The 21,820-nt window shown below is 41.6% G+C and overlaps 3 protein-coding genes across 3 annotated transcripts; 2 read left to right on the top strand and 1 right to left on the bottom strand.

Moving 5' to 3' along the window:
* Window positions 1-2,640: 2,640 nt before the first annotated feature.
* On the bottom strand, window positions 2,641-11,478 carry LOC148334412 (vascular endothelial growth factor C-like). Its single transcript, XM_088298869.1, has 7 exons — window positions 11,077-11,478; window positions 8,499-8,718; window positions 7,254-7,444; window positions 6,658-6,797; window positions 6,155-6,264; window positions 5,489-5,813; window positions 2,641-3,730 (listed from the first exon to the last, which is right to left on the bottom strand). The coding sequence occupies exons 1-7, from the start codon at window positions 11,227-11,229 to the stop codon at window positions 3,622-3,624; spliced, it is 1,248 nt and encodes a 415-aa protein (XP_088154995.1). The 5' UTR covers window positions 11,230-11,478; the 3' UTR covers window positions 2,641-3,621.
* Window positions 11,479-13,140: 1,662 nt separating this feature from the next.
* Window positions 13,141-16,392, top strand: LOC148334411 (uncharacterized). Its single transcript, XM_088297988.1, has 9 exons — window positions 13,141-13,200; window positions 13,982-14,208; window positions 14,272-14,389; window positions 14,683-14,776; window positions 14,861-14,943; window positions 15,031-15,191; window positions 15,291-15,342; window positions 15,852-15,933; window positions 16,013-16,392. Exons 2-9 carry the CDS (start codon window positions 13,982-13,984, stop codon window positions 16,390-16,392), a joined length of 1,197 nt encoding a protein of 398 aa, XP_088154114.1. The 5' UTR covers window positions 13,141-13,200.
* An 898-nt stretch (window positions 16,393-17,290) lies between these two features.
* On the top strand, window positions 17,291-20,475 carry LOC148334410 (CD209 antigen-like protein C). The gene is made up of 5 exons (XM_088299436.1): window positions 17,291-17,399; window positions 17,493-17,600; window positions 18,537-18,688; window positions 19,085-19,188; window positions 19,956-20,475. The coding sequence occupies exons 1-5, from the start codon at window positions 17,291-17,293 to the stop codon at window positions 20,098-20,100; spliced, it is 618 nt and encodes a 205-aa protein (XP_088155562.1). The 3' UTR covers window positions 20,101-20,475.
* Window positions 20,476-21,820: the final 1,345 nt, after the last annotated feature.

Below are 21,820 nucleotides of genomic sequence, written 5' to 3'. Positions count from 1 at the left end.
TGCTGTGATCGTGAAACTTCGAAAAACAATCACCAGCCCTTCAAACTTTTCCATGTGACTCCCAAATGGAGCCATTGTCACAAGCTATGAAACATGAACTTGTGTTGGACTATTTACATTCGTGTGCACGCTTGCCATGCGGGTGTGCCTGCGCAAATTGGGAGAGAAAGAGACCGCTTGCGGGCTTCCTAATCCAGGATTTATTGGCCATTAGTAAAGGATGAATGTGATTTGAGTTCATTTTGCGGCCCGTCTGACATTTTATGAGGACAAATACAGGCTTCAGGTGTATGTGCATGTGGACTTTTTGTGTGTATTTGGGAGATTGCGTTTGAGAGAGACTTTGCATTGGATTTATGAGTAAATTTGTATCGGAATGCTTTTGACTGACCATTTATCAGGGCGCACATTTCAACAAAGATTGATGCCGTGATTTGTGAAAGCAGAAGCAAAACCGAAGAGCAAATCCTACGGAACAAGAAAGATTGATAACAATGGTCTCGTCAGTTAGCCTAGCTAGCTACAATGTGCAATACGTGAGGTCATGGGCAAAAGATAGGTTAGAAAAATGAACTTAAATCACTTTGGGATAGTCGGTCAACGATGATAAAAGAAACATCGGCAAAAAATGTCAAACGTTTTTTTACCAGAGTTGACGTCCCCAAACCGTCGCGAAGGTATGAAAGTGAGTGTATGGTTGAGGCAAAATGAGGAAACTATTAACTAACTGATTCTACTCTTGATCATGTTTTGCGCTGGATGGAATGGCGACAAGGCAGGACAAATGTACTGAAATGCAGGAAAGAAAAGGATGGGACATAAAAACGGTTTCATAATGAGGAGAAACGCAACGCTGGTAAGACAGATACGATGCGTAGGTTTTTCAGCATTTTGTTTTGGATGCAAATAACTTTGTGCCTTTGTCTTATTTTAAGCGATCATCGCTCTGACCATTTGGGGGCCGAGAGTGATTCAAATCAAATCGTGCACTAGATGGCAGCATGACACTTCTTTTTACTGTACAACGTTTCACACAAGTGGACAAAATTGCTGGCATCGCTCTGTTGATGAAAGAAATAATTCTATCCATCATCTGAGCCGCTCATCCTCACAAGGGTTTCGGGCATTCTGGAGCCTATCCCAGGCTCCAGCATGCCCGCGGGTAGTAGGCGGGGTACACCCTGAACGGGTTGCCAGCCAATCACAGGGCACACAAAGATGAACAACCATTAATACGCCAAATCAGACCTTTGAACAATTTCGAGTGTCCAATCAACCTACCATGCAAGTTTCTTGGAATTTGGGAAGAAATACCCGGAGAAAAGCCACGCAGGCGCGGGCAGAAAATTCCAACTCCACAAAGGAAGGCCGGAGCCGGAATCGATCCCGCAACCTCGGCACCGTGAGGCGGGCGTGCTAATCGGTCGTCGACTGCGCAGAAAGAAATTATTATGGTAAATCTTATGTAATGGAATTTGACCAAACAAAAAAATGAAACCGGCTTCTACAAAAATGATGTCACTCTTAACGCAATATTTGTTTCGTTAAAAGTTGAAAAAATATATCCTAATAAATCTATTTGACATTTTTTCCAACAACTTGCTCACTACAAATAACATTGAAATCATTACTTTTCTGAGGAAAGATGGCGCCACGCAACCCATTTGCTCCGAGTTCTCAACAATTTGTGGTGCTCAAAATTTTCACCACAACCTCATCTGTGCGCAGACGCACACGCATGTGCACAAATGTGTGTGTGGACACACACACTCACACACACACAAATAAATCAAACTGGGTTTGAATTGCAGGAAGGAACGGGATTGTTAATACCGGATTTAACTGTAATATATGCTGTGAACTCTTTTCATGGCTTTTACTTGACTTATCTATCTTTGCCACAATTGTGCGCACCGACATCTTATCTTCCTATCAGCAGACCTGGGGAATTCTGTTCACTTCCTTCCCTCTTATAGTCTTCAAGTGTGTGTGTGTGGATTCACTGAACTTCCAAACATTCCAGCCCTAATTTCCTGGAAACGAAAAAACATTACACTGTACAAATTCTCTTGCTAACACATCTAGTTGCTGTGTTTTATATATTATATATATATATATATATATATATATAGTATAAAGTTGAGATCCACACGAAACGATAACCGGGTGATCTGATCAGTCTTTACTAACATTATATTTAGCTTGATATTAACATTATTTTTGACAAATTCAAATCATGAAATGAAGAATTTACAAGCAAAACAAAATTTCAATCCATTCAAGCTGTTGGTCGATCACCTGAGGCTAAGTCACATGTACTGTGCTTCCATGCAACATATATAAAGAGTCACGTTCTTCTTTCCAATTGCTTTTTTTTCGACACACTACAAAGGTTGAGCCTCCAACAACGACGACGCCTTTCATCCGCTGAACGAAGAGCAAAAGCAACGAAATGACTTTTGTCGAGACATCGCTGTCGACAATTCATCTCACCTTGTCGCCCTTTCGCCACATGAGCTTGTCGTGGAACAACCTTCAGAACAACGCAAGACACAAAAATGCCTCACCGAACAGTCTTTCTTTTGAGAGGAAAACAAGCTCAAATTCAAGAGATATTTTATTGCGTTAATGTACAACAGTGAAAACAAATTCCATCAACAATGAAGCACATTTTTTTCCAATCCAAATATTTCAACACGATACTGCTCACAGGGCATCCGTGGCATCGATTAATTTGACAATATATCAAGATTTCAAAATGACAATCAATAAATTAGTGAAGCATGATCTTGCACGAATATTCCGACACAAAGGCATCCGTGAAGCAGGCATGGCGTTATTTGTCACAGGACGGCTAGAGTCTCTCCCGGTTGGCTTTGGTCAAGAGGCCTTTGTGGCCACTCACAAGGCAATCGTCCACATTCAAAGTCTTCAAATAATGTAACATTCATATTTTTGGATGGGGTGGGGGGGGCAGAAGTGCGAACCGCTCTGCCACTGTGCGCCCGCCCAGTCACATTGGTCATCAACTTTTTTTGACAATATCTTAAAACAGTTGTCGTAACAAAATACTAGTGAGGTCAGGACATTTTCAGCATTGGAGACAAACGAGATTGTGTATCATTCCAAAAACTAAAACGCTTCACTTCCAACAACGTGAACAGCCGCCGACGCAGTCCATTCTGACATCCGGTCAGGGCAAACAGGTTTGTAGGGCAGGGTTGACAATTTCCGTTGACATTCAAAGCTCATGAACGGCCTTTTAGTGAGGGAATAAAATTCATTCTGTCTCTTATCTCGACTTGAAGTCGTTGCTTTTTGTTCTGATCTTGCTAGGGGGTGCGTCACAGTAAATAATTGGGAAGCACTGGACTAAAGCAGGGACGAGAGAGAGCGTACATGCGCTCTACCACCTGTAGGGGGCGAACGGACAGCCGAGGGCGTGACCTACCCGTCAGAATTGACCTGGGGGGTCTCGCCTTCGTCAAACATCAGCTGATGAAGACGAGTCACAAGACACCAACGGGTGACGCTTTGAAGAAGGCGAAAGACCAGGCGGATGATTGACACCCCAACGGTCTGTCGGCGATAAACGCACCGACGACTTCAAGCTTTTAGCCGTTAGTCTAGTCGTCTCCAGTGGGATGGTACACAACGGCACACTTCTTCGCGGAAGGAAAATCCTGGTTCACACTTGCGTCTCCTGACCACACAAGGAGGCCTGAGACAACTGCAACAACAACAAAAAAATGGAAAGATGAGGACTATTACATGCGTCATCAAGTTAAGATTTGTTATGCAGTCAGACTGAAATGTTGAGATTCTTAATGACTACGATTTTTCTTAACACTCTGACCGCGACAATGTGAGATAAAAGCGGTTTTGAAAGCAAATCTTATGAACCGGTTTGTTGGAGACATATGCGGGTGATATTATAAAAAGAAAGGCAGGGGAAAAAAAAGACCGTCTGTTTGTCTGCCCCGAGAGAGGAACTGTTCACCAGTAATAAAAACAAAAAAAAAACAACAACGCTAAACTAAACACACTCGGGCTTGGGAAGGGTTCGGTGAGGCCATAGAGAATAACTTCTGGATGGCTTTGAAGACATTCTGGTCCCTTATCTGCCGTCTGAGGAGGAGCAAAACAGTGCAGCGTCAGCAACTGGAAAGAGTGAGGACGGGTTTCTGCTGACCTCATCACAGGATGTTGTGAATTGGCGAAGAGAATACTTCGAAGACCTCCTCAATTCCACCGACAGCCTTCCCACGGGGAAGCAACGTCTGGGCACTCTCAAGTGGGCTTTTCTTTCTCGGGGCTTGAGGTCACTGGGGTCGTTAAAAAGCTCCTTGGTGCCAAGACCCCGGGGGGGGGGTGTATCAGATCCGCCAAGAGTTCCTAAAGGCTCTGAATGTTGTGGTGACGTCCTGGTTGACACGCCTCCGCAACATCGCATGGACGTCGGGGACAGTGCCTCTGGATTGGCCGACCCGAGAGGTGGTTCCCCTTTTTCGGAGGGGGATCACATTCCTCAGCCTCCTTGGCAACGTCTATTCAGGGGCGCTGGAAATGAAATGCATCAGAAAGTTGAATCTGAGATTGAGGAGGAGCAGTGAGCTATTCATCATGGCCGTGTAACAGTGGAGCCGCTCGACCCCCTTGGCAGGCGACTCAAACGGTGCATGGGAGTTTGCTCAACCAGTCTTTGTGGAATTGGAGAAAGCGTCCAACCGCGTACCCCGAGGGATCTTGTGGCGGGTTCTCCGAGAGTACGAACTGTTGGATCTCGGTACGACCGGTGTCAGAGTTTGGTTCCCATTGTCGGTATTAAGTCGGATGCGTTTCCAGTGAGAGTTAGACTCTACTTGGACCGCCCTTTGTCACTGATTCTGTTCAGAACTTTAATGGAGCAGATTTGGAGGCTTAGGCGAGGTGTTGAGGGTGTCTTTTTTTTTATGCTTTTTCTATCCCGTCTTCAAGCCGACATCTTCGACTCTCATTCGAGTGAGTGTGAAGCACTTGGGAAGAGAATCAGCACATCCAAATCTCAGATCATGTTCGTCAGTTGGAAGAGAGTGGAGTACCATCTCCAGGTCCAGGGATGAAAAGTGGAGTTCTTCTTATTCACAAGTGAGGGGAGGATGGAGCGTGAGATCGACTGACGGATCGGTGCAGTCTTCGGAATCCGTATCGTCCGCCGTGGTGAAGAGGGAGCTGATATGGTCATGAGCTGCGGGTCATTGGCTAAGAGTCGGGTCGCTGCCCCTCCACATTGAGAGGAGCCAGATGAGGTGGCTCGGGCATCTCATCAGGATGCCACCTGGACGCCTTCCGGGTGAGGCGTTCCACTGGGCAACCAAGAGCGAAACAGCTCAGAATGGGGCGAGGGAAGTCTGGGCTTCCCTGCGACCGTGACCCGACCTCAAATAAACGGAAGATAATCTGGAGTACGATGACGGTAATAAAGCCAATAACGAGCATTGTGTCTTACCTGCAAGTCGGATGATGAAACCTGCGTCCTCTTAGAAAACACTTATTGGGTGACTCATGACATTCGCAGGAGCACTTTATTTGATTGAGAGGCCGGTGCATTGGACAAGTCTTGCTACATGTGCACTGACACGTATCCGTACTGAAGACGTGGTTTTGCGGGCATGCGTTGTAAGGTGCGCTATTGCAGACACACTGGCAAGTATTGCCGTCAAAGTGGCGGTTGGTGCCGCAGCGTTGAATCGGATCGAGCGGGTGACACACACACTGGCAGGTTTCCTCATCCAGTTCCTTAAGTGGGCCACACACATTTGCTGAGAATGTGTCTGTAGAGGGAAGCGGCGGAGAAACAAGAAGAGTTCAACTTTTGTCAGAAATATTGTCTCGATAGCATCCCCGACAAAACTTTAACGAAGCGATCCCGCTTGCACGTTTCACGTCGATTTGTGAAAATTGGAACGCTTATGGAACAGCCCAAGATCTACAAAAAAATGTTTTGGATAAATTGAAAAAAAAAAAAAAAAAGACTTGGATTCTTTGGATGACCATCTGAGTTTTGCATAACCTTTATTTCCTCCTATTTTCTTTGATGAAACCATTTGGAAAGACAAACACTTCTCAGAGCACACGATACGTGCAGACTTTCGACAAGCAAGAAAATGCTCACCAAGTTGGGTTGACCTTCCAACAGACAATTTGCGGGTTACGCTGACACATCGACACTTTCTGCTGCTCCAAGTTTGATTTGGGGCGCACGTCTGATTGGCTGTGACACACCTGGAACAAAATTCACATCCGTTGTGAGAGGCAAAAGTACAACGTTCATTCGGATGAAACGAAATATATTGCGCCGCGGCACGCTCGTTAACCCAATGTCGCATTGTGATCAATAAATCAATAAAACGCAGCACAAAATGAACCCGAAAAGACGGACTCATCGCATATCAGATTGAAATGTTAGGCCTACTATTTAAAATCCGAAAATATTCTTTCCAAATGGGAGCCGGACAATTCGAGGGAAACGCACAGGCTTTTTTTTTTTATTTTTAGAACAAACACAATAAGCATTGTGACGACCGAGAAATGAGATGGAAAGCACTCGAAAGTTTTTTAATGTTTGCCTTTTGCAGTACATGACGGCATGAAACGAAATGGGAGTTGATTACTTACGCAGGCAAGGATCTCCTGATGATGCTGTGGACTTGTTTGTAAATGTCAAGTTTGGACAAACAAGAGCACTGCGTGTGATTGGCCACACTAATAGTCACTGGCTTGGTGCCTTGGGCAATTGGTACTGAGATTTCAAAAAGCTGCAAAATCAAACACATTTTAGACATTAAAATGTCTCACCTCAGTTATCTGAAACATTGAATATATTTTTTAACTAGTTATATATTTTTTTTCAAAATATTTTCTAATAGGTTGAGGATTTTTTTTTCAGCCCCCCCCCCATTAACCCCATCCACCACCACCTTTTTTGGGGAATGCTTACCTGCGCTTTTTTTTTTATATATAATTTGTTCTGTTTGAATGATATATAATATACGTATACATAATACAATAACATTTACAAAAGAAAATAAGCACAATGTTTACAGCAACACAGAGCGAGCAGAAGGACTGCAATCAGCACAAATGCGGACAAAGCGCGTGATGGCCGGGATGTCAATTATTGGCTTCAGCTCGGATTCGAATGATTATATGCTGACATTGAGACGACACAATAACTATATCACAAGAACATTGATGAAAAGTCATGTGCTTACAGTTTTGCTGAGGTAACCAGTGGAAATATTCCTGCACTGTTTGTCTTCAGAGTGGCAACATCCTCCACATCTGTAGACGGACACACATGGTGGTTTATAGAAGATGTTGGTGGGGGCCCCAAACTCCCTGCCCACGTCCACACACACTTCCCTGGGGATGCACCGAGTCTTTCTCCACTCGGATTCTATGCCTGCACACAGAGCATCCAAGGTTCATCAATATGTGGCCGCCCCCACTCAAACGTCAAATGTCTTTGTGATTCTCATCCGTTTCCTCCCCGTCACGGTGCCCCCGTCGGTGTAACTTGTTGCGTAGTTTTGTCCTGTACATGAGGTAACAAGGGCAGCTACGATTCATCGACTCATCGCGACAATGGCGACGAACCAAACGGTTGACAATTCATTTAAGTGGTGGCCGAGTTGTTTATTTCTATACTTATTTGTTTGGCGCATTGCTTTGCACTTGAAAGAGCCTCGTCTTGCGCTTTTCCACGCCGGTCTAGAGCGCATGATCCGGTCATCCACGATGCGGGTAAGAAGGGTCATGGCTACCTGGTGTTAGAAACAGAGTCCTAAAGTCACGGAATAGTTCAACCACAAATACTTCGGATGCAAACTTCCCTTTCATTGCAGCACGACGCCGATGCTCGATAATCGAGAAAGGAAGCACATTGTGGCTGACGCCTTTTTTCATTTCTGACCAGTTCAGTCGTGTCTGGAAGCCTGGTCACCAAAATGGATGTAATCCCTCTCTCTCACTACCAGAGAGAGAGCAGGCAACGCACAGCTGTGTGAAGAAGCAATTGAGAGCCAAAATAAGCAACTTAAGTTGCATTTCATTTGAGCAAAGGAGATACAATTCGATGTGATCGGGTTGGGCAGTGTTATGGTTGTACGCATCCCACCAACACCGCAACCGGTTGCCAAGCTCAACGAGTCATTTTTACAAAATCTAACGGGGATAGAACCTGAGCCAAACCGCAAATAAAAAAATCTGGGGTTAATTGGGTCAGTGATTTCATGAAAACTAAACTGCATGAATTTCTGCTTTTGTGACGTCGGTCACCCCCGTCTTGATCCCCCATCGGTCGGTGTAGCCCCCCCCCCCCCCCCCCCCTCTCTCTCTCTGTCCCCAAAATGGTCGTCACATACTTTTAATGAAAATGGAAGAGAATTGACTCAATAAGTAAAGTAAGAGTGAAACGAGAGAAAGAGGAAAATACAGACAGCAGAAACAATCCCTACTTTTCAGAACATCCAAGTTGAGATAGGCGGCTGCAACGTTTGTCTTGTCAGCTTCAATTATTGGCTCCAGGTGGCGAGACAGTTTGGACACCGGAGCAAATGGGAATTTAGATCGACACTTCAGGGCGGCCCAGTAGAAAGGGTAGATAAGACTCATCAATTCATCAACATTGGAAGCCGAGCGCAAGCTCCGTTCCGTGTCTGGCTCTGGCGAAGAGTCCTGAAACAAGAAGACAACGAGACCTTCCTTGAGAAAATACCAAGCAAACGGTTTGGCGCTTGCAACGGCACAAAGGCAAAGTGTGATCTGATATTTTAGATATAACTTTGATATTTTTGGGCTGCTTTCGTGCGCATTAGAAACGTCGTGTGTTGCATATTGGTGGAGACTAGCGTTAAATATTGACTTTGCAGTATTTGCCGTTCACACATTGAAGCGTTTACTGAATTTGCTCGTTCGTCATTTAATCGGATCTTGCAGACTTGTTATATTCAGGATACAAAAACAAAATGTAACACAGTCATCACATTGCAAGTACATGAAAGTATCGTAGCGTCGCTGGGAGGCTGAATTATGCCCAGCATGCTTTGCAGCACTTGTGATTGCATTTCTTTGCTCTTTGTTTTGCTTATTTTATTGTTTGCTAGGATGCTGTTCATTTAATACAGGGTGCTGGTTTTGGTTTTGATGTCACATCTTGACCGTACAAAGTGTGGTGACTATTAACTTGGCTACATCGCAATCGTTGGAGGAAGCGATGTAAGCCTACCCGTTTGAGTACGTGCAATAAAGTCGCAAGAATCTTTCATTGTCAAAATGTTTTGAAATGATATTTTTGTTGAATTTTCACTGCACAATAATGGCCTTTTTTGTGGGGTTTTTTTTAATCTTGCACATGTGTGAAACACGTAAAAAAAAAACTAGAACTGTTTTTGAAAAAAACAAAACTAATAAAATAAAAAACTGAAAACTTAAAATTTGTTACATTTAAAAAAAAACTCCAAACGAAATAAAAACTAACTACAATTAAAATTCCAAAATGAGTCATTAAGAAATGTTGATGGAACAAAGCAGTTCAAATTATTTTTTTAGCTTTCGATTAGTCAGTGAGTATCAGGAACAAAAGTGCAAAGCGCTTTGTTACAACTCCATCTGTTGAGAAATGCGCTCTATAAATAAAGCTGTGTTGTATTGGCTTATATAAACGTCAGTGGCATCTGCTTTCCTGAAAAAAAAATGTTTAAGCCGATTCAGCATCAAAAAAATGCCGTTGGAAGGTTGCCTGTTTGCATTTGCCTCGTAAAGTGGCAACATTCTCTCACAAAAACCTTTGGAGGGGAACCTTGATGTTTTGATATTTGTATGTTTTTTTGGGGGGGGACAAATTTGTATGATTTTTTTTGGGGTGGACAAATGCAAATACTTTTTTTTTTGCAAATTTCAATTCTAATCTGAGAAATGAACCAAAGCGACTGAAAAAAACTGGAACAGACATGGTGATTAACTGTTAAATGACTGCTAAGATTAATTATTGTTTGACTAACACAAACGAAAAAACAACATTTTCAAACTTGTGATACAAAAGCTGTTTCTAAGGTAGTTCCACTTAAAGTCCTTAAAATAATGAAGTGCTTTCAGGGCAAGGGGCAAACAAAAAGTCAAATGATTATCATTAAATGGCGGAGATTGACTTCTTTGCTAAATCCTCTCAAGGTCGTATTTCCAAGGAACTTATACTTGACTTCCGTGACAGTCTTCATTGGCTCTTTTCTCAGGCTGATTTCAAAACACTTGTTCTTAATCCGTCCACTTGGAACAACCTAATAGCTCCCTTTCTTTCAACTCACTTTTTTCACTGACATTATATTACAGGACGAGTTCTTTAAACAGGTAGCAAACGTGACACATAAATAATTGTGATTAGTAAAAGGATTAGTTTCATTGTCTGTATGCAAATAATAAATGGCAACACACTGCATGCTTCCTTATATGTTTGACTCGGTACACTTCTGCAGAAGCTCCAAATAATATCAAACATCAGCCAAAAAATGTAAAAAATAAAAAAAAAAAAAGTAAAAATGCATACAATATTAGGTGTCTATTTTAGAGGTTATACACCAAGAGTAAAAGAAAAAAATGAAATTCAGTCATTTTCTTTTTTTTCCTTTTCTAAGAACCAGCTATAATCCCCTCAAAAAGACAAAAAAAAAGAACACTCATCTTTTCGACAGGTTAAAACGCAACACTGTACTTATTGGCATTATTCATGAAACAAGAAATCAAAATTCAGCACCAGTATATTAAATTACACTTCCCCTTTGATTGCTGTTACAGTGGGTCAAATTAGTCATATTAATTCGATATATGCCGCTATCCATTTACTGCAGCTTTTTTTAAACTCCATATTTAACATTAAAACCCACGTGAAAATGATTATAGAACCCACTAACAAAGATCAAAATAAAACAAGTGAGGGGAGAATTGGGACTTAGATGGCCCCGTTAGAACCAAATAAATAGCCAAGTTGAACAGGTGATGTGTGCATGCATGCAGGTACTTTGTTTTTGTCCAACTTACAGACTCGTCCTCCTGCATCCGCTCGTCATATTCGTAATAGTCGCTGTCGCTCAAGTCGCTGGCAAAGTTGCTATAGAGCAGCTGGGCTATTAAAAAGGTTATTCCCACAAGGTGCATTTTGATGAAGTCCGTTGAGCATTTAAAAAAGGACATTCAAACAAACTTCGCTCTGTGCGCGCTTCATACAAATCTCTCATTTGGCAAATATGAATCGCAGCCTTCTTCTTCTTTTTCTTTGTCTCTCTTAGCGTCCAGGTTTTGTTCCAAAGAAGAACCGCGCTGCATACACGTATCCCACTAAGAGTTAAAAATCGGTCATGTGGAAACACTTAAGTCGTGTCAATGCACGCCTGCGGGTTGTTGCTGGTGAGTACAGGCGTCAGTTTGACCGGAAGCGATCATTCTGCTTCCAAAATAAAAGCTAAATTATCCTGACGCGTCGAAGCAGTTATGGGCCTTTGTTCAGTGATTAGCTATGTACGGCAAAACTGAATTATGCATTACATTTCCGGAAAATGACACCTGAACACGTGTTAGTACGTGTACGTGTACGTGTATGTGTGTGTGGGGGGGGGGCGTGAGTGTGTGTTTAAAGCGCTCCCATCCTTACCTTTCAGCAGTATCCCCCCCCATCAGGGAAACGCGCTTCTTCTGCTTAGTCCGTCCTTTAAAAAAAAAACTTCGCAACGTTTCCGTCGCTGGGGTCGAATGTCCGTCTATGCAAATCACAACAAATCACCCAGCAAAAATACCCGTTGACAATTGCAGTTTACTTGATAGTGGTGCGTGTTTGCGTCCAAATGTGTGCGCGCGTGTCACCCCGCATGCGTTCACGTGCTTGTGTATTGACAGGCATCTGAGCACAACAAAATAATAAATTGCACCATAATGTTTCGCCTTTGATTTCTGACCTTTACTCATACTAGAATTAATTCCACGCAGACTTGCTTTCTGTAGGAATTTTCACATGGACTGCACTATCCAGAACGCACAGAAGAGGGCGCACCATGTCTCTTCAAGCAACCAGGTCCGTGTACATTTTTTTAGGATCAAACTTGGGAATTGGTGGGCCGGTGATATTAATCATGATCAAGTTTATGTTTGAGATGGTTAAAATTATAAATGGCTTGGTATTTTAATTTCCGGATACAACTCTCTTTTGTTGTTTCTGTTGTTATAGTGCAAAGTTCGGTGTCTGTTGCTTGTGTGCTCAGTTTGTAATTATCATGTTTAATGTAAAATATTATTGCATTCTGGTTTTTATTAATAAAGGTTCCAAAAATATATCTATTCTTGTAATGATTTTCTGAGAAAATATCAAGAAGAAATGAACTTTTTTCTGTCATGAAGATATAAAGACCTTAGAATGTTTTTTTTTTAATTGTACATACACTAAAATGTTGTTTGTGTGCTTGCTTTTGTGCCGTACATGCTTCAGTGAGTAGTGTTTTGTTTAATTTGGCTGGATGTTGATTCAAAATATATATACGGATGGGTAGATAGTAGCCTACTGCGGTTAGTTCCACGGAAATTAAAAGTTGGGAAAAAATTACCTGTGGTTGCAGCACGATGACACGTGAGTATTGCATATGGCATTAGAAAACACTTTATGAAGGTTAAGCGAATGCGTACCACATATAATGCAGCGGCGTCACCAAGTGTTTTGTCTTAGTACAGTTGCCGTAGTCAGATAATTCCGCCGACCTTCTGCTCATGCGCGACTCACATCGCGCACGAGTCTCAGATCGTGGCTGTGTCCAAATAGACAATATGCCTCCTCGGAAGAAGGGAGCGGGGTTTTTTTCTGCGTGACGTCACTTCTGGTACCGCATATAATTCATTCAATCATTCAATTCATAATTGTAGAAAAACAATTTTTAGGCTGGGTTCTTCGACGCATTCAAAGTCTCCTCCTCAAGCAGGCTCCGTGGACCGCATGTCGAATTTGTGCAATATTAATTTCAAATTGGATACCACGTGTAAGTGTGTCGCGCCGGAAGTGACGTAAAGGGGTCAAAAACATCTAGTCTTCGGAGAACTCTGCATATGAATTTGGACACAGCCCGTTTATTGACAGCGCCAACCATGAAGAAGTAGAAGAAAAATAAAATTCCACGCTGAAAGGTATGGCGATCATTTTTTATTTATTATTTTAGAAAACTGTAAACATTTCGGAACGATTTATAGAATAAAATTGATCACGCTGTACTTCAGTCAAGGCACAGACGCGTGTGTAAAAACGATGGGTAAAATGACTTTCTGGTTCATCCCCTGCACTAAAACAATATTACCTAAAACAAAAAAAACTAAAAATTTTTAAAGTAAGGGTTACTGACTGTGGAAAGTGCTTCTCGTTTTATTGTCAGCCATTGTGACACAAAATTGACAAAAACCTTTCCAGAGCTTTGCTAACGTTTTCAACTGAGTGATGCATTGCTAGATAATGCAAATTGAAAAATGTGCTTTTTTTCACTGCATTCATTTTCTGAATGTCACAACTTTGTGATCATTTGTTGCCAACACGCCATTCCTGTCGTTGACCGCAAGAACTGAAAGAAATCGACAAAATGTCATAAATCGATATTCATGTCGGATATCGCTATGATAATACGATATCTATTATGTTTTGTTCTCTTATTTTAGCTTTTTGCATTGTTTGGAGGTGTAGGGTAACATTTACAACACTTACAACCATTGTGCACTGTGCAAAAAAGGTGCCTTAAAATAGTCAACAATGGTTACCTTGAACACCAATTAACTTTTCTAAAAAGTAAAAAAAAAACACATTAAAGTTTCAGGATATACTTTATAAAGTGAGGCATAATCCATCTATCTTCCATGAAGATTTAATGGCAGAGGTGGGACTCTGAATGTGATAAATTGGAAACAGTTGTAACTCTTTCAGATGGAGGAAATGCTTCTGAAAAAGAATGAACAGCTGGATCCATCCCCCCCAGGGACACACGAGGCCTTTCAACTGGGAACTCTGGTTACATCCAACAGTGCGGATACAGAAGAGAATCCAGAGGCACATGGATCCGCACAGACGCTGTCAGCTGCAGCAATCCCCTCTTCGGTCTGTGAGCGTAACGCGGAAGGCTTTCGAAGTGAAGCGTCGGAAGATTCCGACAGGTAAGAGAACACTGGAGCATGGAAAGAAAATTATTGTTCATGACGGTTCTTTTCTGTTCTTAGCGACAGCTCCTCTTCTTCCTCCTCTTTTTCATCCGTCACCGTGTTTGAAAACGCTGCTGACGACGATGGATTCAGCCAAGCAGCTCCCTTTAAAACAAAAGATGAAATTTTACTTGAGGTCAGTCATTTTGGTGTGCTGGTTTGAGTTACACGAGTGAAGTACTAAGCAATACTGTAAGTGACGTAGCGCAGCATTCCCCATCCTTTGAGCCAACGCATTCATTTAAATTTTATTTATTATTATGATTTTATAGAAAGTCCTCAATTTACAAAAGAGTTGTGTTCCTACGCTGGCAAAGTCAAGAGAATTTCCATGAAAATCGGAATTAACGCTTTAATAATCCCTAAATCTCAAAATCATTTAGATATTAGACGTAAATATACAATCCCCGAACTCCTCTTTTTGTACAGGATTTGCCTGCGGTGGAGGAGCTGACTGTGTCACTACCAGACGATGTCGGACTAATGCCAGTAGGAACAGTATCGAGCATCATACAACAACTCGGTAAATCGATACAGAAACGCACACTTCCTTCCTTGTTGTCTATTTGCTCAATTAAGTCATGAAATTTACTCTCTCTCTGTGCAGTCATAATCCAGTCTCTGCAAGACTCACCCGCTTTGAACGACGACAGCATCATCTTTCGATCTGATCGACTCGCTTTGGGCAAGGTTGGACGCTTTTATGTAAAATGAAGTGCAACAAAACACTTGCGTCATCGGCGAGTCCATTGGAATTGCCTTTTCTGTGCGTTCAAGGTTTTTGAAGTCTTTGGCCCTGTATCCAGACCTCTGTATATCTTGCGTTTTAACTCCCCTGACGATCTAAGTAGTAAGGGACTGACACTTGGACTGATTGTTTATTACGCACCAGATATGAAAGAGTATACTGGATACATCCTCCTACAACAACTAAAACTGTGAGTACAAAGACTCGCAAGCATCTGATGCACAGTGAATGTTAATACAATGTATCCATTTGTTGCGTTGATTTATTTATTTTTTTGTCCACCCTGCAGTTTAAAGGGCTCAGATGCATCCTGGAAAAATGATCAAGAACCACCAGTAGAGGTACATTTTGCTGCTTGAATATTTGCTTCCATTGTTAAAAATGCCACAACTAAATTTGCCTGCGAGACCAGTCTCGTCTCTGTTGGCGATGTGACGGCATGCAGGGATGAGGTCGAGAGTTGGGTGCGCTCGCGTGTGGATTCACAACTTGGGGAAGTCCAAAGAATTTGGGCGATTTCAGGGCGAGGAACAAATTTTCGTTTTTTTTTACCTTTCACAAGGAGTGTATGGAAAAGGTGTCCAGCTTGTGGGTGTGCTCACAGACTCTGAATTTTGTTGGAGCTCGGAAATGGTCAAGAAGGCACTTTAACACTGCGCGCGCACACACGCATAATATTATTAGTAATTATTCAATCATTTTTTTGTAAGAAACAACAATCTGTTCAAATGTCGTTTGTGTGTTTTTACGCCAATTTTCTAATCGTTGAGTGTAATAATCGCACTCGAATTTCGATGAATTGCACAGCTCGTCACTTGCATATCTTCCAACAAATTGTTCTCCTCTCCAGGCTTTAGACTACAGTGATGACGAGAAGGAGCAGCAAGCCAAGAAGAGTGTGAAAAACACAAAAAAGAAGCACAACAGCACAGGTAATATCTGACGATGAAAACTCCACATTGTCCTCGTAAGAATGTCGGCGTTTCTTTCATGGCTTTGATGCCGTTGTAGAAAGTCTTCCGGTGAACACTCTGCAGCCTCACTGTGCCACACGGGGACGTCCGGCGGCTTCATTCAAGCATTGCAATGTCAAGAATAACCAAGCACCTTTTCGTCACTCCAGCCAGCCGCCCGCGCGCACAGACGTGCCCCCCGGGTATCCCCCTCCCGGCCTTTATCCTCCCCCAATCTTCTTCCCTCCTTTCCCCCCACCACCATTCTTTAGTCCATCATACACCTCTCCACTCTGGCTACCAAATTCTGTCCCATTCTCCAAACTACATCCCCCTCCTCATCTCCCTCCTCATCTCCTTCCCCCTCCTCATCTCCTTCCTCCTCCTCCTCCTCTTCCTCCTCCTCCTCCTCCTCCTCCTCCTCCTCCTCCACAATGAAATCCAAAACACTGCATTGTTGTGATTAGTTGTGTGTGGAAATATGTAAGTGTGTACAGAGCCTGCCAATATGTTTTGTTTTTATATTTGTGGGCCGGTGCTGTTTGCAGTATTTGGCATGATTCTTTGGGCTGATGACATGATTTACATTTATTGGTTCCTTCACGTTTACAGCAATAAAGCTATAAATGACAAGAAGATCATTTGTTTGCTTTACAATACGTTGTTCTTTATTTGTTCAAGTTCACAAAAGAGAAAAAAAAATGTTTGGCCATTTCGGGGGAATACTTTATTTTTTGACTTTTCTTTTTCCTCTTAGACGTTTGTATCAGGCTGTTGAAATTTTGTGCTCGTGTTTTCAAGTTTGCTTCTCGCCACGTTAGCGTGACATTTGCGTCAACGGTGTTCTTCAAAACGGAAGTACAAATGAATGCTCTGCAAAAGCACTGAGCAACACGAGCCCGTCATTTTCATGATTGGAGAGAAATGAATTCAAACAATCTGAAAGGAAGGTGGGCGGGTTGTCCAAATTCCACAAAACTCTAAATTGTGCGGTACGGTCGACTGACAATTTCCTTTTTGTCATTAATAAACAAAGTGAGTGAGGATATTAAATCAGATATTGGTTCCTTAGATGATGTTATCCAATGAATTAAATAGAATGACTTGGTCCATAGAAATTAAGAGCAAATAAAAGAATAGTGAGCTAGTGATTGAATTGCGCCGTAAATATTTTCGCAGCATGACATTTACAAATACCGGTACATGCAGCAATTTCTTTTTTTTTTTAATGAAATGGAACAAAGAGTTTCATATGGCTTGTGACAGGAAGGATATGGTGGAATATTTCCTTGTACACAACACCAGAAGCGACATATCTCACTGCATGTACTCAGACATGGCTGCGACGTTTACGTCTCGTGGTCCTCGAGTCAGCGTTGAAGTTGGTGAATATGAGCCGTTTCCAAAAAATGCACACCAAGATACAACAGAAAAGACTCGGCCAAGTACGTAAAATCGTTTGTTCCTTTCGAGACTGCTTCATATCACTTTTGAATAGTTTAATTTAGTCTTTTTACAAAAAAATTTTGTCTTGACAGAATCGCGACATGTCTCCGTGCTTCTGGTGGGCTTTGGACTGCTGTGTGTCTTTCAAGCAATTCTCAACATCGCACTCAGACTAAGTCACAGAGAGCTGCCTCATCAAGGTTGATTCCATTTTTTTACAAATATCTTTCTAGCTCAGTTATCGGTCATTCTGTAACACAAGCTTTTGCACAAATATGTTTTTTGGAGGGAGTAAAGATATGACCTTACTGCTGCGTTACGCAATTTCTGAGGTTCTCGTTGTGGCCAAATTGTGTCAAGGTTGCCAAATCACTGGCGGAGCTGTCTGTTTTTTATTTTTATTGGATAAATAATTCATACTGCTATTATTCGAAGGAGGGATATTGTGATGATAATATATATATATATATTATTATTTACTTATTTTTGAACTCTGCATGTGATTCCCACCTTTTCAGGTCTGTTTGGAAATGATTCCGCAAATTAACAGCGCTTACAGAAACACGCTATTGCAAAATTTTTGTTCTTGTTTTAGATTTTTTTTTGTACAGACTTGTTCAAGCAACTTTCTGTAAATTTCGAGCAGCTTCTGCGCAGTGTGGCAGAGCAAATTATTGTGCGTTTTGTACATTTTTTGTGCTATTTTAAACTCAACCAGATGATAAAATTTCGTGTTTAATTTGATAAATTGTGAAATCAGATTAGGAAAATTAGAAAAATTAAGGAAACGAAAATAAACACTTGTATTGGTTTTTCTTTTGTTTTTATGTTTATTCACAATTTTTTTTTTGTTTTGCTTCACTCGTATGTATAATTTTAAATTGTTAAATTGATCAACAAACTCAAAATTTGGTATGCACCCTGAAACTGAAAAAAAACAAAAAAAACTAGATTAATGATTAGAAGTTTTTCAAAAATAATCCATTCTATTGTAATGAGCAGGATTGTGGCCGTTTTCTTGTTGGCGTATGTTTTGCCGTGGGCCGGAAGGCTTGTGACAAACATTTGATATACGCGCAACTTTTTGAACCTCAACCAATCCCCATCTAATCTCGAGTCAACTTGTGTGTGCGCAGGCAAGAAAGAAGAGAACTGTCCGCAGGGCTGGCTGCGGTTTAACTTCCATTGTTACTACATTTCCTCCGAGAGGAGAAATTGGGACAGGAGCCGTGAGGACTGTCTGCAAAGAGATGCCGACCTGGTTATCATCGATAGCAGACAGGAACAGGTATTTTGACAAGTGTCAAAATGGCAGTTTTTGGCGAGTGCGTTCCATTCCTCGCACGCGACTCGAGGTTGATTTCACTCTGACGTCCTTTAGTTTAGTTTTAGTAACGTCGCTGGAACGGACCCAAGATTTGCAACATCTTGGTCCGCTTCCAAACTTTTATAGCGGGCGCAACATTCGCTGTAGCATGAGGATGACACAAGGAGCTGCGCACTTGACCACGCGCCCGATCACCATCATGAGCTCGATTCAAATGATCGGCTTATCGTGAGCGTAAGTGTTTGGTCAAACCAAAGTGAGTTAAAGCTTTGATTTCCCCTCTGTTCTGTCTGTCCGTGGTATCGGCGCATCTTTTCACCGCGCCAATGAGCATCATGTGCTCCGTTTTTGTGGCAGGCTTTCCTCACCGGGTTCACCAAGGCTGCATGGATTGGAATGACCGACAGGGACCGGGAAGGAATTTGGATCTGGGTGAATGGGACGCCGGTTCACCAAAACAGGTGTGACTTGAATCAAAAGCAATTTACTGTTGCTCCAGGGTGAAATTCTCTCACAGAGTTTGCGGGGGCGAAGGAGGCAGCTCACTGCTGTACTGTTTGGAGGGTTTGGCAGAGGTCATCCCGCTCCGACACGAGCACATCTGTGATTCCGCTCCTATCTCGGACAACAGAGGCACGTTCGGGTTCTGAGGCGTTCTGAGTGGTCTGGACACGATTGTCCGTCCGTTAAATCCAGTTTCTATTGCTTTTGTTGCCTATTTTGTATTATTTTCCATCTCGCTATTTATTCTCTTATTTATCTCATTGATATATTGAATCGAATTCTCGTTGTATTGCACTGGAGAGGGGAGCTCTCTAATCTCGTGGCACACTTGAGTACAATGACAATAAAGGCATTTGTGATTCTTTTTGCTCCTTTAAATTGAGACTTCACTTTGTTGCGTTGCTAGATTCAGCTTCTTCGACAAGTTTCCAAACAAAAAATGACTCTATCCGGCTTTTTTTTTTTTTTTTAAGCAGGCTGTTTTTCATCTTCCTCTTCATATTTGTCTACCTCACAAACAATTCTCTCTCTTAGGACGTGCAATGCATTGAAAGGCCTGATCTTGTGAGAGTAGAATTATAAGATTGAAGGTTGCAACACATTTTCCAGACAATTGAGCAAATGTTGTATAATATTTGCATTTCATATGTGCATTATTGGCTTTCATTTATTCTCAACCCCTCATGGCAATTTTCTTTTTTTTTTTTTTTAATTCTCCCCGTAGGTTAGAATGGGCCCTTGGACAGCCTGATGGAGCATTTGGAGGAGAAGACTGCGGTGACATTTATACGATGATGAATTTCATTGGTTTGAACGACTCGAAATGTAGCGTCAAATCGCAATGGATCTGTGAGAAAGCACTGAAGTAGCGATACTTTCCGTCATCCGTTATCTTTGCGCCAGAGATGGCAAGTAACTTCGTAAGTAGAAATTTGGGCTATCTATTCTTTTGTGGAGAAGTTATTTTTCCAGACTATGCTTTACTTCTACTCCTCACATTTTTTTTCATTTTACGGATGATAAGTCGCACTTTTTTCACAGTTTGGCTGCAGAGCTGGGCCGGTTCCGACTTCGGCCTTCTGGCCTTATTCATAAAAATTGTAGGCCCACACTATAAGTTGTGCCGTGTGCATTCATCATCAGTCATGTTCTTTTTTTTTCTCCTAAAACACATTTAGAGCTTGGATGAATGGACGTTTGTGTAACGTGACGCACAGTTTGACATGGACACCGTGCTCGGTCTATTAAAGTTAAACAAAAAAACGGCATGAATGAATATTTTATTGTATTGTATAAAATGTTATCTTCATTCAAGTTGAATAAAAATTGGACTCAACAAACGTGTGAATTTTCTTTTTCCATAATGCAGTCCAGATAAAAAGGATGGACATTTTGGCTTCTATATTTGTCAGTGGTCGTGAATGTGTTGAACGTTGAATACAAGCGCACCAAACTTCACAAGCGTGTTGAGTTCACATTTTTGGACTGGCAAACTCTTTTGAACTTATTTGCAAGTATATTAGAATGGACTTGTTACCTAAATGCTATAAACATTATTTTTCCCATAATGACACTGGGAATGCATTGACTTGTGCATGTTCATGTGGGCAAGAAAAAAATTATACAAATGCATTTGAAAATGAAATGAAGTAAAAATTGCGTATCGGTCATTTTTTTGGTTTTATTGAATCCGTGTGGCATTTTTTTCCCCATCATTCCACAGGGTATAAGCAGATGTGAAAGTCAGTACCTTGTGGCATTATTGGGGAAAAAAATGCTATTTTTTGAGCATTTAGCCCACAAGTATGTTGAGAACATCTAAAACATGCCGGATAGTGACCCTCGAGGACCGGAGTTTACCACCTAGCACCTGAAACCACAGGAGTCAAACTCAAGGCCCGGGGGCCAGATCCGGCCCACCACATGATTTTGTGGCCCGCGAAGGCAAATCGTGCACGACTTTGTGTTTCTTGCTGAAATCCCAAAATTGCAAATTGACGTCAATTTTAAAAACATTCAAATATGGCAGACTTTTTCTTGGTTACCAATCAAACTATTAATGGTCATTAAGCAAACAACATTTGGCTGGATTCTGATTTAAAAAACTAGTTATCCATCAGTTTGTTGTGTATATGTAATAATAATAATGTGGGTTCACTGTCATAATGGCCCACCGAGCGAAACCAAAACTAAGGCGAGAAAAATGAATTTGACACCCCTGCCTTAAACAATGGGATCGTTTTGAACCTGGACTGAAGAGCATTTACACTTTATGCTGTATGTTTTGAATCTTGATTCATTGGTATTATTCACTCTGACTTATAAAGGAAGCACGCAAATCGGGGCACCGTATTATACACAAGTTGAGTAAAAAAGTGTTTTTTTAAGGACACAATTATATACGGGAGCATGTGATTTATGGATGATTGATTTTAAGGTGATTCTCATTCAATGGAATAAAAGGAAATATTTTAATGATAAAATGAGCTATTTTACAAACGGGTTTGAAATTTTGTATCTTTTTTTCCCCCCCATACTGATCTCCAAATGACTAAGCCTACGTGTTGATTTTTAAAAAGAAAAGTTTGC

Source organism: Idiotropiscis lumnitzeri, chromosome 6 (assembly GCF_059441095.1).
Source record: "Idiotropiscis lumnitzeri isolate Australia: NSW breed Sydney's pygmy pipehorse chromosome 6, RoL_Ilum_1.0, whole genome shotgun sequence".
NCBI classification, from domain to species: Eukaryota; Metazoa; Chordata; class Actinopteri; order Syngnathiformes; family Syngnathidae; genus Idiotropiscis; species Idiotropiscis lumnitzeri.
Note: the sequence above shows the minus strand (reverse complement) of the source record. Positions and strands in the feature narration are given on the sequence as shown.

Excerpts from the sequence above, each read along its gene's own strand:
- LOC148334411 (XM_088297988.1), top strand. The coding sequence starts at position 13,982 with ATGGAGGAAATGCTTCTGAAAAAGAATGAACAGCTGGATCCATCCCCC. Across the intron at positions 14,944-15,030 it reads ATCGACTCGCTTTGGGCAAG|GTTTTTGAAGTCTTTGGCCC; the intron begins GTTGGACGCTTT and ends TGTGCGTTCAAG. Across the intron at positions 15,343-15,851 it reads ATCAAGAACCACCAGTAGAG|GCTTTAGACTACAGTGATGA; the intron begins GTACATTTTGCT and ends TCTCCTCTCCAG.
- LOC148334412 (XM_088298869.1), bottom strand. The coding sequence starts at position 11,229 with ATGTCCTTTTTTAAATGCTCAACGGACTTCATCAAAATGCACCTTGTG. Across the intron at positions 7,445-8,498 it reads CAACTTGGATGTTCTGAAAA|GCATAGAATCCGAGTGGAGA; the intron begins GTAGGGATTGTT and ends CTCTGTGTGCAG. Across the intron at positions 5,814-6,154 it reads TGGAAGGTCAACCCAACTTG|ACACATTCTCAGCAAATGTG; the intron begins GTGAGCATTTTC and ends TTCCCTCTACAG.
- LOC148334410 (XM_088299436.1), top strand. The coding sequence starts at position 17,291 with ATGGCTGCGACGTTTACGTCTCGTGGTCCTCGAGTCAGCGTTGAAGTT. Across the intron at positions 17,601-18,536 it reads CAGAGAGCTGCCTCATCAAG|GCAAGAAAGAAGAGAACTGT; the intron begins GTTGATTCCATT and ends GTGTGTGCGCAG. Across the intron at positions 19,189-19,955 it reads ACGCCGGTTCACCAAAACAG|GTTAGAATGGGCCCTTGGAC; the intron begins GTGTGACTTGAA and ends TTCTCCCCGTAG.